This window comes from Temnothorax americanus, unplaced genomic scaffold (assembly GCF_048541705.1).
Source record: "Temnothorax americanus isolate GAGA-0224 unplaced genomic scaffold, ASM4854170v1 Scaffold150, whole genome shotgun sequence".
Taxonomy (NCBI): Eukaryota; Metazoa; Arthropoda; class Insecta; order Hymenoptera; family Formicidae; genus Temnothorax; species Temnothorax americanus.
Genome location: NW_027509287.1, coordinates 1 through 15,354, shown reverse-complemented (window position 1 = coordinate 15,354; position 15,354 = coordinate 1). Strand labels below are relative to the sequence as shown.

At 43.1% G+C, this 15,354-nt stretch overlaps 3 protein-coding genes across 3 annotated transcripts; 2 read left to right on the top strand and 1 right to left on the bottom strand.

The window, feature by feature from the left end:
* The first annotated feature begins 876 nt into the window (after positions 1-876).
* On the top strand, positions 877-1,837 carry LOC143895303 (uncharacterized). Its single transcript, XM_077402346.1, has 3 exons — positions 877-1,204; positions 1,288-1,651; positions 1,758-1,837. Exons 1-3 carry the CDS (start codon positions 1,157-1,159, stop codon positions 1,835-1,837), a joined length of 492 nt encoding a protein of 163 aa, XP_077258472.1. The 5' UTR covers positions 877-1,156.
* Positions 1,838-3,324: 1,487 nt separating this feature from the next.
* LOC143895302 (uncharacterized) lies at positions 3,325-6,420 on the top strand. The gene has a single exon (XM_077402345.1). It carries the CDS (start codon positions 3,325-3,327, stop codon positions 6,418-6,420), a length of 3,096 nt encoding a protein of 1,031 aa, XP_077258471.1.
* Positions 6,421-14,142: 7,722 nt separating this feature from the next.
* LOC143895293 (transcription initiation factor TFIID subunit 11-like) lies at positions 14,143-15,310 on the bottom strand. The gene is made up of 5 exons (XM_077402328.1): positions 14,995-15,310; positions 14,813-14,900; positions 14,624-14,694; positions 14,423-14,549; positions 14,143-14,256 (listed from the first exon to the last, which is right to left on the bottom strand). Exons 3-5 carry the CDS (start codon positions 14,667-14,669, stop codon positions 14,253-14,255), a joined length of 177 nt encoding a protein of 58 aa, XP_077258454.1. The 5' UTR covers positions 14,670-14,694; positions 14,813-14,900; positions 14,995-15,310; the 3' UTR covers positions 14,143-14,252.
* Between the last annotated feature and the right edge of the window lie 44 nt (positions 15,311-15,354).

Here is a 15,354-nt window from a genome sequence, read left to right as displayed (position 1 = left end):
AAAGTAAGTTAAACAAGGATCAAAGTTAATCGACATTGGCAGAAATAAACATTAGAAAGAGACGAAGAGTGAGTTAACCTAAAGTTAAAAGTTAACCGATGTTTGTGAAAAAATTAAACAATTTGTATATAATAATAATAATTTAATATGTATATTATTATAACATACCTCAAGGCACACAAACACAGAATTGCGTATGAATCCACGCGGCGGTGCCCGATTCAAGAAATCCTATTAAACACATAAATCTATAAGCTAAAAGAAACAGCAAATACTTTACTTGTAAATTATTGTTAATACTTACCAAATTACTATACACGTTTACTTCTCTTTTATTATGTATTTCTTTATCAAGAAACACCGCGGTTATCGCTTCACTGACGTGAATCGCTTCACTAACATAAAGCCTCTATCTATCTAAATCTATACCACCATAAACCAAATAAATCATGATATTACCATGAACAATCCCAGTCGATAATTCCATTTCGCGTATCATCGATAATGTTACCGATCGTATAAGAAAAAAAATTGTATATAAAGCGGGGAGCACAGACTTTTGCATAACGCATAATACGTAAGCATAAGAAAATTGATTGGTCCATATACATGTGCATAAAAAAATAGATCAATCAATTTTTTTATGCTTACGCATTATGCGTTATGTAAAAGTCTGTGTTTCCCGCTTAATACATAAACCGTGGATGAGCAGCTAAGTAACAATTACATATGATTGGTTGGATCCAAGGATAAGAACCAATCACATTCTGTGTGCGTTCGAAAAAACGATTAGCGCTAAAAGCGCGCTCCCCGAACACAATCTCTATTATTACTTAGTAGCCGCTGCAGCCGCCGCCGTCATTTGTTTATCAACCGACGTGACGACGACATCCGCGAATCCGCCTCGGCTGGAGATTCGTCTCGAACGGCCACGCCAGTCAAGTCCGCGTAATAGAGAGTCCGCACGCGTACGCAGAGTTCGAGTCGTTCGTTGTTATTGTTACACGATCGGGACTCGCGAGGAACGAGGGATTCTCTCCTCCCCGACGCGAGTGCACGCGTACATACGTACATACACGCGTCCCCGCGTGCGTCTCCTAGTGCGCGACAGTGCGCGACGAGGATCCCAGCCAGCCTGGGCGATCTGGCTACCGAGATGAACAAGACTACCGTCGTTGGAGGGACAGAACCAATGGAAATAATAGTAAGTATTACAAAATCGAAACAAAATTTAATACTTGGTACGAGACACTACTGTGTCTGTTAATAATTAATTTTATATTACAGATGGAGCCTATGACCGAGCAGTTTCTGCAGGAGGCGAATAAACAAATACAACTTTTGGAACTGCAGCAATTTAAGAAATTACCACCACCACCACCACCACAATCAACACTACCACAACCACCACTACCACAATCATCATTATTATCGGCGACGACTTCGGCGACGACTTCGGCGACGACTTCAACGACGACTTCGACGACGACTTCGGCAACGATTTCGGCGACGACTTCGACAACAACTTTGGCGGGTATGGTCGCGGACAGAAAGGCTGTGGCTGCAGCAATTCCGGCGACTGTGGCTGTGGCTACAGCAACACCGGCGGCTTCGTCCATTTCAAATCTTGATTTGCCCCAATCCGAAAGACGTAAGTATATTTGCAATTTGATCGCTCGCGTAAATAAATAAAATAAAAAAAAATATATATATATATAAATCTCATAATCGTTAAATAATTTCTCTTTTTGTTACAGAAAGGATATTCGACGGAGAAAGGAGATTCGACGGAGACATTTCGAAGGGAGTTTCGAAAGGAGATTCGATGGAGTCATAGCGGATTGCTCGAATGATGGAGTCATAGCGGATTGCTCGAATGATGGAGTCATAGCGGATTATTCGAATTCGTCGTCTTTATACGTAAGAAGGTAGATAGAAGTTTAAAGGTAAGAGTAAGCTTTACTACGATTGAGTTAACCGCGGATTCATACGTTCGAGGTCATGACGGGCAACACGATGTTGCGTGATTACCGCGTAGCTTTTTGCGATCAGCTTTATATTATGGTGAAGGACAACGAATGTTCTTGCGTACACCTTTAAAGGTGATCGAGCAGTTCGAGACTGCGATGTAAGATTCAGACCTCTTACGTGATGACGAACAGTTCGAGACTGTAAGGAGATTTCGAATGAATGTTTTTTTGATACACCGCTTTGAGTTTATCATAATGCTGAATTACGTTGATACACCGAATACCGCAAGATTCAGACCTCTTACGTGATGACGAACAGCACGAGGCTGTGTGGGAGATTACGTGGTTACGAACAGCACGAGGCTGTGTGAGAGATTGCGTTGTGACGAACAGCTCGAGGCTGTATGGGAGATTTCGACAGACTGTTTTGATACACTGCTTCTGAAATTACCGCGACATTACTCTGATCTGATAACCACGACTGTTGACTTACGCTACTCTGTTGATACCCGCGACTGTTTGATACACCGCTTCTGAGATTACCGCTATTACCTTGCTAACCGCTCAGCTCAACGAGATCAACTGCGCGCTAGACATCCTTGCTCTGCGCGCCATTCATTCTTGCGTCCGAATACGCCGAATGACGAATTGATACACCTTTTTTGAGACTTTTAAATTATTTGGATTTGTTATTTACAGATTTAACTCAGTCCTGATTTTCCTGCGCGCCATTCATCCTTGCGATCTACGATTCTGTTTTTCCTGCGTCCTGCGCGATAAACATCATTGATCTGCGCGCCATTCATCCTGCGTTCTACATTCCTGATTTTTCTACGTCTTTCATATTAAACATCTTTGATCTACGCACCATTCATTCTTGTGACCTATGTTTATGCTATTCCTAAATTCTTTGTGTTAAACTTTTTTGCTCTTTACGCTTCTTCATCATTCCTGACATTCTTAATCTCATTCGCACAACACCAACCAGATTGTCAACACAAAACATTTTTTGGTCCTTCGAGCCGGATATTGTTGTGCTTAACATTATGTCAAGTATTGATACAAGGATTTCGCTGCAACGCAGTCGATACAAATTAATTCAGCAGGCAGCGACGGAAGATGATCATGATGAGGCATCTCTTCAACTTATTAACGCTCGATTGGAATTACTCGACGAAAACTGGCAACACTTTCGAGAGGAACATGTGGATTTATGCCGCTCGGGAGATAGACGGCTAAAAGATCACCGATACATCACAGATATTTTTTAGGCTTGAAAAGACGTTTCTCTTCAGACCCACTATATAAGCAGAGATATGAAGAATCTTTAAAAGATTATCTGACACTCGGTCATATGGTCGCAGCTCCCATCTCTGAAGATAGTACACCTGCTTTTTATCTTCCACATCATGGCGTCATTCGTGAGGACAGACTTACCACCAAACTACGGGTGGTATTCAACGGTTCCTGTCGTACTAGCTCCGGAGTTTCTCTTAATGAAATTCTCCACTCAGGTGCAAAACTTCAGACGGATATTTCCGACGTGCTACTTTGGATTCGCACACATCGATTTATCTTTTCTACGGACATCGTCAAGATGTTCCGACAAATTGCCGTACACCCAGATGATTGGGCGTTACAATCCATTCTTTGGTTCAATTCAGAAGGTCAGCCTGCTCCTCATCGACTCACCACTGTCACTTTCGGGCTCACATGTGCCCCTTTTCTCGCACTCCGAACGGTACTACAACTTATTGAGGATGAAGGTGCGCGTTTTCCTAAAGCTGTTCCAGCTCTCAAGAAAGGCCGCTACATCGATGACACTTTTGGAGGTGCCGACACAATCTCTGAGGCCAAAGAGATAGTGCACCAAGTTACACAGCTTTGTATGGCGGGCGGCTTTCCCTTGCAAAAATGGAAGAGTAACAATCAAGAAATATTTCCTCCAGTTTCGGACAGTAGCAACGAATCTTCTTCTGAATCTTCTTCTCCAGTTGAATTTGAGCCATCCCTTGTGAAAATTCTCGGGCTCATTTGGAATCCAGAGACTGACACCTTCCTTTTTTCTGATAAATCATCGCAACGTGATCGAGTTACCAAGCAAACGATACTTTCTGAAATCGCTCAAATGTACGACCCTCTAGGTTTTATTTCTCCAGTGATGATCCGGAGCAAGATAATTTTACAGGAACTTTGGTTACTCAAGAGTGGATGGGATGATTCTGTTCCTTCGGAGTTACACGATCGTTGGATCTCATTTCGTCTTCAGTTGACCACACTTCAAAAGCTTTCTATTCCGAGATGGTTAGGACTTGGATCGTCCAAACGTATAGTAGAACTTCATGGATTCTCAGACGCTTCTTCTATGGCAATGGCTGCTGCGGTGTTCGTTCGGGTCTCACAAGGCAATGATGAATATTTAGTGCGCTTAGTGAGTGCAAAAACTAGAGTCGCTCCACTTAAATTACTTTCAATTCCGCGGTTAGAGCTTTCAGCCGCTCTCCTATTATCGAAATTGATGACACATATTCAGAAAGTGATGGATCTATCTGATGTACGTGTACACCTTTGGACTGATTCGTCTGTCACTCTTTACTGGATTACCACACATCCATCGCGATGGAAAGATTTTGTGCGGAACAGAGTTACTGCTATTCAAGAGATGCTACCCCAAGGATCGTGGCACTTCATACCAGGAAAACAGAACCCAGCAGACTGCGCTTCCCGCGGACTAACTCCAGAACAACTCATTAATCACAATCTCTGGTGGAACGGTCCCAGTTGGTTATCCGAACCATCTTCCTTGTGGCCAAAAGCTGTTAGTAAACTTTCGCCAGAGACCGATCTCGAAGAGCGACCTGGAATGGTCTCACTTACCGTGTCATCCCCGAAACCTTATTGGTCACTGCTTGATAGATATTCCTCCTTATCATTCTTGTTTAGAATCACAGCTCTCTGTCGTCGTGTTCTGTCTCGTCTAAGGAAAAAACCGCAAACTTCTCTTTTTTGGCCGCTGACACCGGAAGAGATACATCAAAGCCGAAATTTTTGGTGCAAACAAGTGCAACATTCTTGGTTCGCTAATGATTTACTGATTATTTCTAAAGGAGACACTTTTCCACGATCTCATCCTATGGCTAAATTAACCCCATTCCTGGATCGAGATGAACTCTTACGTGTTGGAGGACGATTACATTACGCTGATCTTTCCATGGAATCAAAACATCCCATCATCCTTCCAAGAACATCCCCTCTCACCACACTCATTATTGACGACGCTCATAGCCGTACACTTCACGGGGGAACGCAAGTTACATTGAGCTTTATCCGTCAAACATATTGGATCATTGGAGGCAGGGCTCCTATTCGCTCCTTCATTCTCAAATGTATTTGTTGTGCTCGATATCGTGGAATCCGAGCTCAGCAACTTATGGGTCAACTTCCAATGTCTCGAGTTACTCAAGCAAGACCGTTTCTACATTCTGGGTTAGATTATGCTGGTCCCATCATGCTCAAAACTTGGAGAGGGCGGGCGGCTCGAAACTATAAAGGTTACCTTGCTATTTTTGTGTGTCAAGCTACTTCAGCCATACATATCGAAATAGTAACCGATTATTCGACTGAAGCATTTATTGCGGCATACAAACGCTTCACTGCTCGTCGAGGCATCTGCGCTACCCTTCAAAGCGACTGTGGAAAAAATTTTGTTGGCGCTGATATTGCTTTACGACAACGTTTTAGTATAGCATCTAAGGAATTGCGTGAACTCGCTTCTATTCTAGCAAAGGACGGTACTAAATGGATCTTCAATCCGCCATCAGCTCCTCACTTTGGAGGAAAGTGGGAGGCAGCTGTAAAATCAACGAAATTTCATCTAACTCGAGTGATCGGAGATACTTTGTTAACTTATGAAGAATTGAACACTGTGATAATTCAAATCGAAGCAGTATTGAATTCTCGTCCACTTTGCCCTCTGTCAGACGATCCTAGCGACTACACTGCCTTGACCCCGGGACACTTCCTGATAGGGGAATCACTCACGACTATTCCAGAACCGGAATTATCGTCTGAACCTGAGACTCGTCTTAATAGATGGCAGCTGTTAAGAAAGAAGATTGACTGTTTTTGGAAACAATGGTCAGTGGAATGTCTCCAAAGATATCTGGCTGTATCAACGTGGTATCATCCTTCTAATGATATAAAAGAGGGATCTTTAGTTCTCATGACCGACGAACGTTACCCGCCATCCAAGTGGCCTTTAGGCAGAGTCACGAAGCTTCATCCAGGACCTGACGGATTAACAAGAGTAGTAACCCTTCGCACAGCCTCTTCAAGTTTTAAACGACCCATTGCCAAGCTTTGTGTTCTGCCATTCAATCCAGACGAAAATTGTTCGCCAACTCTGTCGTCGAAGGCGGGCGGAAATGTTTCGAAATTAACGCCGCTTTAACGTCGGTTTGGACGTCGCGAGCGCGATCGAGAAAAGCGTGACGATCAACGAACGCGGCTTCAGAGAATCGATTTTAGCAACGATGAATTTCTCGTGTTGTTGTTTTTTTTTCTTGTCTGTCTGCTTACTTCTCTCTCCGATATCGCGAACTATTTTGAAAAGGAAAATATCGTAACGAAAGATAAAAAGGGATAAAGTCGAAAAAGTGTGAGTTCGAAAGAGTGCGAGTTCGAAAGAGTGCGAGTTCGAAAGAGAGGAGTGCGAGATTCGACGGAGACGTACAGAAAGGATATTCGACGGAGAAAGGAGATTCGACGGAGACATTTCGAAGGGAGTTTCGAAAGGAGATTCGATGGAGTCATAGCGGATTGCTCGAATGATGGAGTCATAGCGGATTATTCGAATTCGTCGTCTTTATACGTAAGAAGGTAGATAGAAGTTTAAAGGTAAGAGTAAGCTTTACTACGATTAAGTTAACCGCGGATTCATACGTTCGAGGTCATGACGGGCAACACGATGTTGCGTGATTACCGCGTAGCTTTTTGCGATCAGCTTTATATTATGGTGAAGGACAACAAATGTTCTTGCGTACACCTTTAAAGGTGATCGAGCAGTTCGAGACTGCGATGTAAGATTCAGACCTCTTACGTGATGACGAACAGTTCGAGACTGTAAGGAGATTTCGAATGAATGTTTTTTTGATACACCGCTTTGAGTTTATCATAATGCTGAATTACGTTGATACACCGAATACCGCAAGATTCAGACCTCTTACGTGATGACGAACAGCACGAGGCTGTGTGGGAGATTACGTGGTTACGAACAGCACGAGGCTGTGTAAGAGATTGCGTTGTGACGAACAGCTCGAGGCTGTATGGGAGATTTCGACAGACTGTTTTGATACACTGCTTCTGAAATTACCGCGACATTACTCTGATCTGATAACCACGATTGTTGACTTACGCTACTCTGTTGATACCCGCGACTGTTTGATACACCGCTTCTGAGATTACCGCTATTACCTTGCTAACCGCTCAGCTCAACGAGATCAACTGCGCGCTAGACATCCTTGCTCTGCGCGCCATTCATTCTTGCGTCCGAATACGCCGAATGACGAATTGATACACCTTTTTTGAGACTTTTAAATTATTTGGATTTGTTATTTACAGATTTAACTCAGTCCTGATTTTCCTGCGCGCCATTTATCCTTGCGATCTCCGATTCTGTTTTTCCTGCGTCCTGCGCGATAAACATCATTGATCTGCGCGCCATTCATCCTGCGTTCTACATTCCTGATTTTTCTACGTCTTTCATATTAAACATCTTTGATCTACGCACCATTCATTCTTGTGACCTATGTTTATGCTATTCCTAAATTCTTTGTGTTAAACTTTTTTGCTCTTTACGCTTCTTCATCATTCCTGACATTCTTAATCTCATTCGCACAACACCAACCAGATTGTCAACACAAAACAACTTCTTTTGAACGGTGCGTGCGAGAACGTGAGAAAGAGAGTGAGAGATTAGCTGTAATTAATAAAATAAAATCAGTAAGAAATACTTTTATTGTATTGTTTATTGCACTACCTAATGTACTGCCCGTTAGAGTACTCCTTTGTATATTATCTTATGTAACTCCTTTATTTATATATACTCCTTTATTTATATATTATCTTATGTAACTGTGTGTATAACACAACATAAATATATATTGTACGTCGTAGATTTACTTCTTTTGAACGGTGCGTGCGAGAACGTGAGAAAGAGAGTGAGAGATTAGCTGTAATTAATAAAATAAAATCAGTAAGAAATACTTTTATTGTATTGTTTATTGCACTACCTAATGTACTGCCCGTTAGAGTACTCCTTTGTATATTATCTTATATAACTCCTTTATTTATATATACTCCTTTATTTATATTGTTGCGCCCGTGCCGAGACACCCGTTGCGCGCTGAACTTCGTCCACGTGAACTTCGCTCGAATAGCTTCAAGTCGAAGCGCGGTCCTTAACGACGGGATTATTGATTTATTGATTTCACATTGACTGTGAGATTTCGCTCTGGGTTTCCGATTCGTTCGGACGTGTGCACCCGAGCTCTTTGTTAAACGAGTTCCTATTAAACGAGTCCCTATTAAACGAGTTCCTTTCTAACATAAAGAGAGTCTTTATTCCTGGAAACGGGATTACGCGCCGCGTTCGCGAGTGAGTGTGTGAGTGAGCAGCGGACGCACGGATAAGCGTAACATTTTTGGGGGCTCGTCCGGGATCGGACGAGCGAAGACAAACGAGCGAATAAGGAACTCTAGACGAGCGCAGTATTCCGACCAGGATGGCGACCATGCACTCCCCGCCGAGGACCCGTTCGCAGGCCGCGGCGTCGGCAGGAGCGGAGACGGGTGCCTCGTCCCATTCGCAGGATGCGGGGGCGACGGAGGCGGGGACGGGCGCTTTTGAAGCCGTCCACTTAGAGTTGCAAAATCTGCGCGAGGAGCGGCGGCTGGAGCAGCAAGAGCAACAGCTTTTCCGCAGTGAGATGGAGGCTCGCTTGAAGGAGCGCGATGCTGCAATGGCACGTCTCCAGGAGCAACTCGCCGTTTACCAGCTAAGTCCCTCCAATAATGTTTTTCGCGGCGTAATGTTGAGTGAGGCGTCGTGTGAGATAGGCGCGGGTGAGGGCGCGTGTGCGGGGCGCGCCGCGTGCGGAAATTCGGTCGCGCCGCTGCGGGCGATGGGCGCGAGCGTGGGCTCGTGTGCGGGGCGCATCGCGTGTGAAGGTTCGAGTGAAGCGCCGCGCGGTTTGAAGTTGAAGCCGGATACGTTTGATGGGACGGCGCCACTTCGCGAATTCTTAGCGCAATTTCTTTTAATCGCGCGCGCGAATTTGTGGACCGAGGCGGAAAAGGCGGTCGTGTTGGCTTTGTGTCTGCGCGGGAAGGCGCGGTCACTTCTCGAATCGTGCGCCGATGGAATCGAATCTCTCACTTACGCGGAGCTCACTGAAAAGCTCGAGCTGCGTTTCGGAGAGGGGCACCTCTCGCAAAATTATTACTCCCTTTTTACGAATAGAAAACAAAGATTCGGGGAGGAATACGCAGCGCTGGGCTCTGATCTTGAAAGGCTCTCGCGCCTGGCCTATCCCGAATGCACTTATGCCGTGCGAGATAAGATTGCTTGTTCACAGTTCGTTTCTGCTTTGTTTGATGGATTTGTCAAGAGAACTTTACAATTGGAAGGGATCACTTCATTAAAGATCGCGGTGGAAAGGGCAAAGGCGGTTAAGGCTATTCAGGGCGAAAGCTTTGGGGAAAGAAATAGAGGGGGAAAGTTTTTCAATAAAAATGGGGGGACTAGTGAAACAGCGAATCCTACTTTAGGTGAACAGAAAGAGAAAGAGAACGTGAAAGAAGGAGAAAAGAGAAAATTTGTTAAGAGTAAGCCGAAGGAATGTTGGCTTTGCGGGAGGCAAGGGCATTTCCGTAACGAGTGTCCGGAAAAAAAGGAAAACGTGGTTTAGTTGATCTCGGCGGGGAGAGATCAGCTTGCATGGATAAATCCCCGACGAAACGGTGTTTTCTTGTTAATAGAGTGCATAAGATTTTTCAAGATTATTGTTACACTGGTTTTCTTAATAATAAAGAATGCATTTTCAAAATAGATACGGGTTCCGATGTTTCTTTAATAAATAGGAAATTCGTTCGTGAAGGGGAACGGAGATTTCCGGTATTCGGTCGAAGATTCAAGTATCCCACGGGGGAAGACGTTACGGTTGACTTCAAAATTCTCGCCAAGGTTGAACTCGGTAAAAACTCATTCGAGCTTCCGATATTAGTGTCGGACATTGCGGATGATTGTCTTCTGGGGGTGGATTTTCTTCGGAAGACAGATTTCGGTCGAGTTTGCGATTCTTTTTTCGGCGCACCTTCTGTTATTCGAAGGATTGCCCAAACGAAAGATTCTAAGGAGTTCTCTCCCCTTTTGGAGGAGCTCCTTTCTAAAAATTCTAGGAATCTTTCCGATAATCAGCAAAATGTTTTTGTTGAATTCATTCGTGAATATCGGGATGTATTTTCTGAAAAGATTGTTGCGGGAAATTGTGATGTAGTTAGTCATGTAATTAACGTTGTAGATTCTCTCCCTATTAAACAGGTACCACGCAGAATCCCTTTTAACATGAGAAAGGAAGTTAATGAGATTATTGAGGAAATGAAGGAACAAGGAGTGATCGAAGCGTCACAAAGCCCCTGGATTTCTCCTGCAGTATTAGTAAAAAAGAAGGATGGATCGATGAGATTCTGCGTGGATTATAGAAAATTGAATGATGTTACTATGAAAGACTCCTTTCCTTTACCACGAATTGACGATATCCTCGACCAATTAGCAGGTAACACTTGGTTTTCTACACTCGATCTTAAAAGCGGATATTGGCAGGTGAAAATACATCCCGAGGATAGGGAAAAGACTGCCTTTTCTATCGGTAATGGTCTTTGGCAATTTACTGTGATGCCATTCGGATTATGTAACGCCCCCGCGACTTTTCAACGTCTTATGGAAAAAGTTCTTCATGGTTTATTATTTAAGATTTGTTTAGTTTATCTGGACGATGTAATTATTTTCGGGAAGAATTTTAACGAAATGGTTGAGAATCTGAAAAAGGTTTTTCTTCGTTTACGTAATGCTAATTTAAAAATCAATCCAAAAAAATGTGTCCTTTTTGAAAGAAATGTAAAATATTTAGGTCATGTAATTTCTTCCGAGGGCGTTGCAACAGATCCTGAAAAGATCTCTGCAGTGAGAGACTGGCCTGTCCCTCACACTAAGAAGCAATTGAGGAGTTTTCTCGGGTTCTGCTCCTATTATAGAAGATTTATTAGAGGATTTTCTTCAATAGCCAAGCCTTTATTTATTCTTACGGAAAATAAAGTTAAATTTGTTTGGGAAGAAAATTGTCAAAAGGCTTATGAAGAATTAAAACTTGCATTATCATCTTCCCCAATTCTATCTTTTCCTGATGGGGAAGGAGAATTTATTGTCGACACTGATGCTTCTGGTGTTGGGATTGGCGCGGTCCTTTCTCAGGAACAGGAGGGAAAAGAAAGAGTAATCGCTTATTACAGTCGTATTTTAAATAAGGCGGAAAGAAATTATTGTGTGACTCGCCGCGAACTTTTGGCGATTGTCGACTCTCTTAAATCTTTTCGCCATTACCTTTTGGGGCGAAAATTTTTAATTCGCACGGATCATGTCTCTTTGAAGTGGTTAATGTCCTTCAAAGATTTGGAAGGACAATTGGCTCGTTGGTTGGAGAGGCTCCAACAATTTGAATTTTCTGTGGTTCATCGTAAAGGCTTTTCTCACAAGAATGCCGATGGTTTATCAAGGCGACTGTGTGAGATGGAAGATTGTCAGTATTGTGCAAGGGTGGAAAAGAAATCTTCTCAGGGACAAGAAGAGACTGTTGCTCGAATCTCCTTAGACACTGAAAGTCTGGAACTCTGGCGAAAGGAGCAGAGATTGGATCCGGACATTTCTTTAATTTTACAGGCGAAGAAGGTAGGTGTTCGTCCTCTTCGTTCTGAAGTAGTATCAGGAGATATTTCTTCTCAGATTTATTGGGCATATTGGGATGCTCTTGTTGTTAAAGATAATATTCTTTATAAGAAGTGGGAAGCCCCTAATCTAAATTCTGTCTTCTTTCAGCTGGTAGTTCCCCGAAGTCAGGTTGCCAGGATCTTAGAGGAAGCTCACGATTCTTCTTCGGGAGGGCATTTTGGAATAAATAAGACCCTAAGTAAAATCCGTCGACGTTTTTATTGGGCTACCTGTAAGCGCGATGTAGAAGACTGGTGCAGATCTTGTCGTGTCTGTGTAGCCAGGAGGGGTCCCTCAGGCAAAGGGAGATCTCCTCTTCAAATTTATAACGTGGGCACCCCTTTTCAGAGGGTACAGATGGATATACTTGGTCCCCTCCCGAGAACTTCCACCGGAAACAAATATTTACTTGTGATCGTTGATTGTTTCACTAAATGGGTAGAAGCATTTCCGATCAGGAATATTAGGACAAGGACTATCGCCGAGGTCTTCGTTAACGAGGTTATTTCCAGACACGGAGTTCCCTCAGAAATCCACACTGACCAAGGACGAAATTTTGAGTCTAAGTTATTTCGGGAATTAATGAACCTTCTGGGAATTAAAAAGACAAGGACTACTCCTTTACATCCCCAGTCGGATGGCCAAGTCGAACGTCAACATCAGACGATAACAAATTTCTTGGCAAAATTTGTCTCTGAAAATCAGAAAGATTGGGATAGATGGATTCCCATGTTCCTACTGGCATATAGATCATCTAAGCATGAGGCCACGGGTTTCACTCCAGCAGAATTATATTTCGCTAGAGACTTAAAACTTCCTCTAGATTTATTACGAGGTAATTCTCCAGATGTTCAGGAGCAGGAATCTTCCGGGTATTACGTCCAAGACTTGAGGAGAAGGTTAGGAAAAATTCATTTTGAGGCAAGAGAGAGAATGTCGTTGAGATCTTCGAAGATTAAAACCTGGTATGACGGGAGAGCAAGATCATTTCTTTTCCAAGAGGGGCAGAAAGTTTGGCTGTTTAATCCTCAAAGGAGAAGAGGGAGGGCTCCTAAGTTGCAGAACAATTGGGAGGGCCCGTATTCTATAGTTAAGAAATTAAGTGACGTAGTATTCTGTATTCACAGGTCTCCTCGGAATAGGAAGAAAATTGTGCATGCCGATAGGTTAGCTCCTTTTGTAGAAAGACATTTGGGTTAGGTTGTGGTGCGAGAAGTCTAGCGGAGCCCGAGGGTAGTGGGAACTCTTTTATTTATGTTTACAATGTTTACGTGTTTTAATAACTTTTTTTTTTTATGCTTTTGTGTATTTTGTGAAAGTTGCTGCGTTTAATGTTTGCTTTCGCAGAAAGAGAGGAAGAGCGAAGAAACTTTCGACCCGAAAGAAGGCAACGTGATCGCCTGAAGTCTTCTAAAGAAGTCTGCCTCGCCCACGGTTTTCGATCCGTGGTTTTCCGTGGAACTTAGGGCAAATGCCGAGGTGGGGACTGGGGGAGTCTTGCGAGACGCAGGGTCCACGGAGAGTTATTCCCCCTCCCAGTCCGAAGACGTTCAAGAGGAACGGATCAGCGCTGGAAACAAGGGGTCCGCACCGAGCCGGAATGTAGTGGAGTCCTGCGGAGTCAAAGAGGAAGTGGTCGAAGGAGACGTAGTCTGGTTACCCGTAGCAGCAGCTCGGGGTAGGACAAAAATCCGTCTCGGGGAAGACCTGGACTTCCTGAGGAAGAGGACCCGGTGGGGAACCGTCCGCTTCAGCTGCCCTTCCGGATTGTCGGGACGACAATCTGGAAGAGGGAGGGCAGTGTTGCGCCCGTGCCGAGACACCCGTTGCGCGCTGAACTTTTCCACGTGAACTTCGCTTCGAATAGCTTCAAGTCGAAGCGCGGTCCTTAACGACGGGATTATTGATTTTATTGATTTCACATTGACTGTGAAGATTTTCGCTCTGGGTTCCGATTCGTTCGGACGTGTGCACCCGAGCTCTTTGTTAAACGAGTTCCTATTAAACGAGTCCCTATTAAACGAGTTCCTTTCTAACATAAAGAGAGTCTTTATTCCTGGAAACGGGATTACGCGCCGCGTTCGCGAGTGAGTGTGTGAGTGAGCAGCGGACGCACGGATAAGCGTAACAATATATTATCTTATGTAACTGTGTATAACACAACATAAATATATATTGTACGTCGTAGATTTACTTCTTTTGAACGGTGCGTGCGAGAACGTGAGGAAGAGAGTAAGAGATTAGCTGTAATTAATAAAATAAAATCAGTAAGAAATACTTTTATTGTATTGTTTATTGCACTACCTAATGTACTGCCCATTAGAGTACTCCTTTGTATATTATCTTATGTAACTGTATACTCCTTTATTTATATATTATCTTATGTAACTGTGTGTGTGTGTGTGTATACCTGAAAAAAGCTTTGTGCCCTCGACCATTCGGTATTTGACCCTGCAGTCTTAATCTGCGGACAGCTTCTCTCAAGTGCTTTGGTGGTAATGGACCGGTTTCATTCTGGGCCTCCATAACATCTAAAGCTATACAACAAGCACAATATAATCTAGAATTAAATTCCAATATTCTAACCGTACTTATAAAAAAGAGCTCGTACCTTTTTCAACAATCTCGCCAACAAATACCTCAGCAATTCCCGACATAGCTACCCGACAACGTTCTGAAACACTGAACAGCCTGTTATGGTTTGCATATATATATAATCTGTGAAACATATTTAGTATAATACTTCTTTAATGGAATGGCTATTTCTTTTGTAAATAACGACTAAAAATAAGGTGCGTACCCTCTTTATAGCTGCTTTTGGAAATGCAGATCGTCTGTACATCTCGTATCTGTCCACGTGATCTTCAGTGAAGTTGGATACTAGTACTCTGTAAAAGAAAAGTTTTCAAAAATATATTCTCAATAGTCAAGCAATAAACTTGTTATACGTGCACATAAACTTGTAAGACGTCAAATACGTACTGCATCTTTTCTTTCTCCTCCTCTTCTATCTCTCTTCTGCTCTTCTCCTTACTCTCCCGCCTTTCTTTCGTACTGACTGGGTTGGCGAGGTATCATAATATCATTACTGAATATATCCTCTGCAGTCTTCGCCTTCCTTCCTGTCAAATTCCTGCTTCACAATCTCTATTGCCTCCACAATCCGGTAGGTAGAATTAGATCCTGTATTTTCAGTCTCTTCAGTATCCGACTGCGATTGAGAGCTCATTGCATCCAACAACTCCGCCTAAGTAATACAGATAATAATTAGTTAACTCTCTTAAAAAATAAGTTATAAAATTTAATTAAATGTTCAATGTTTTTCTACTAACAGTAAAATGG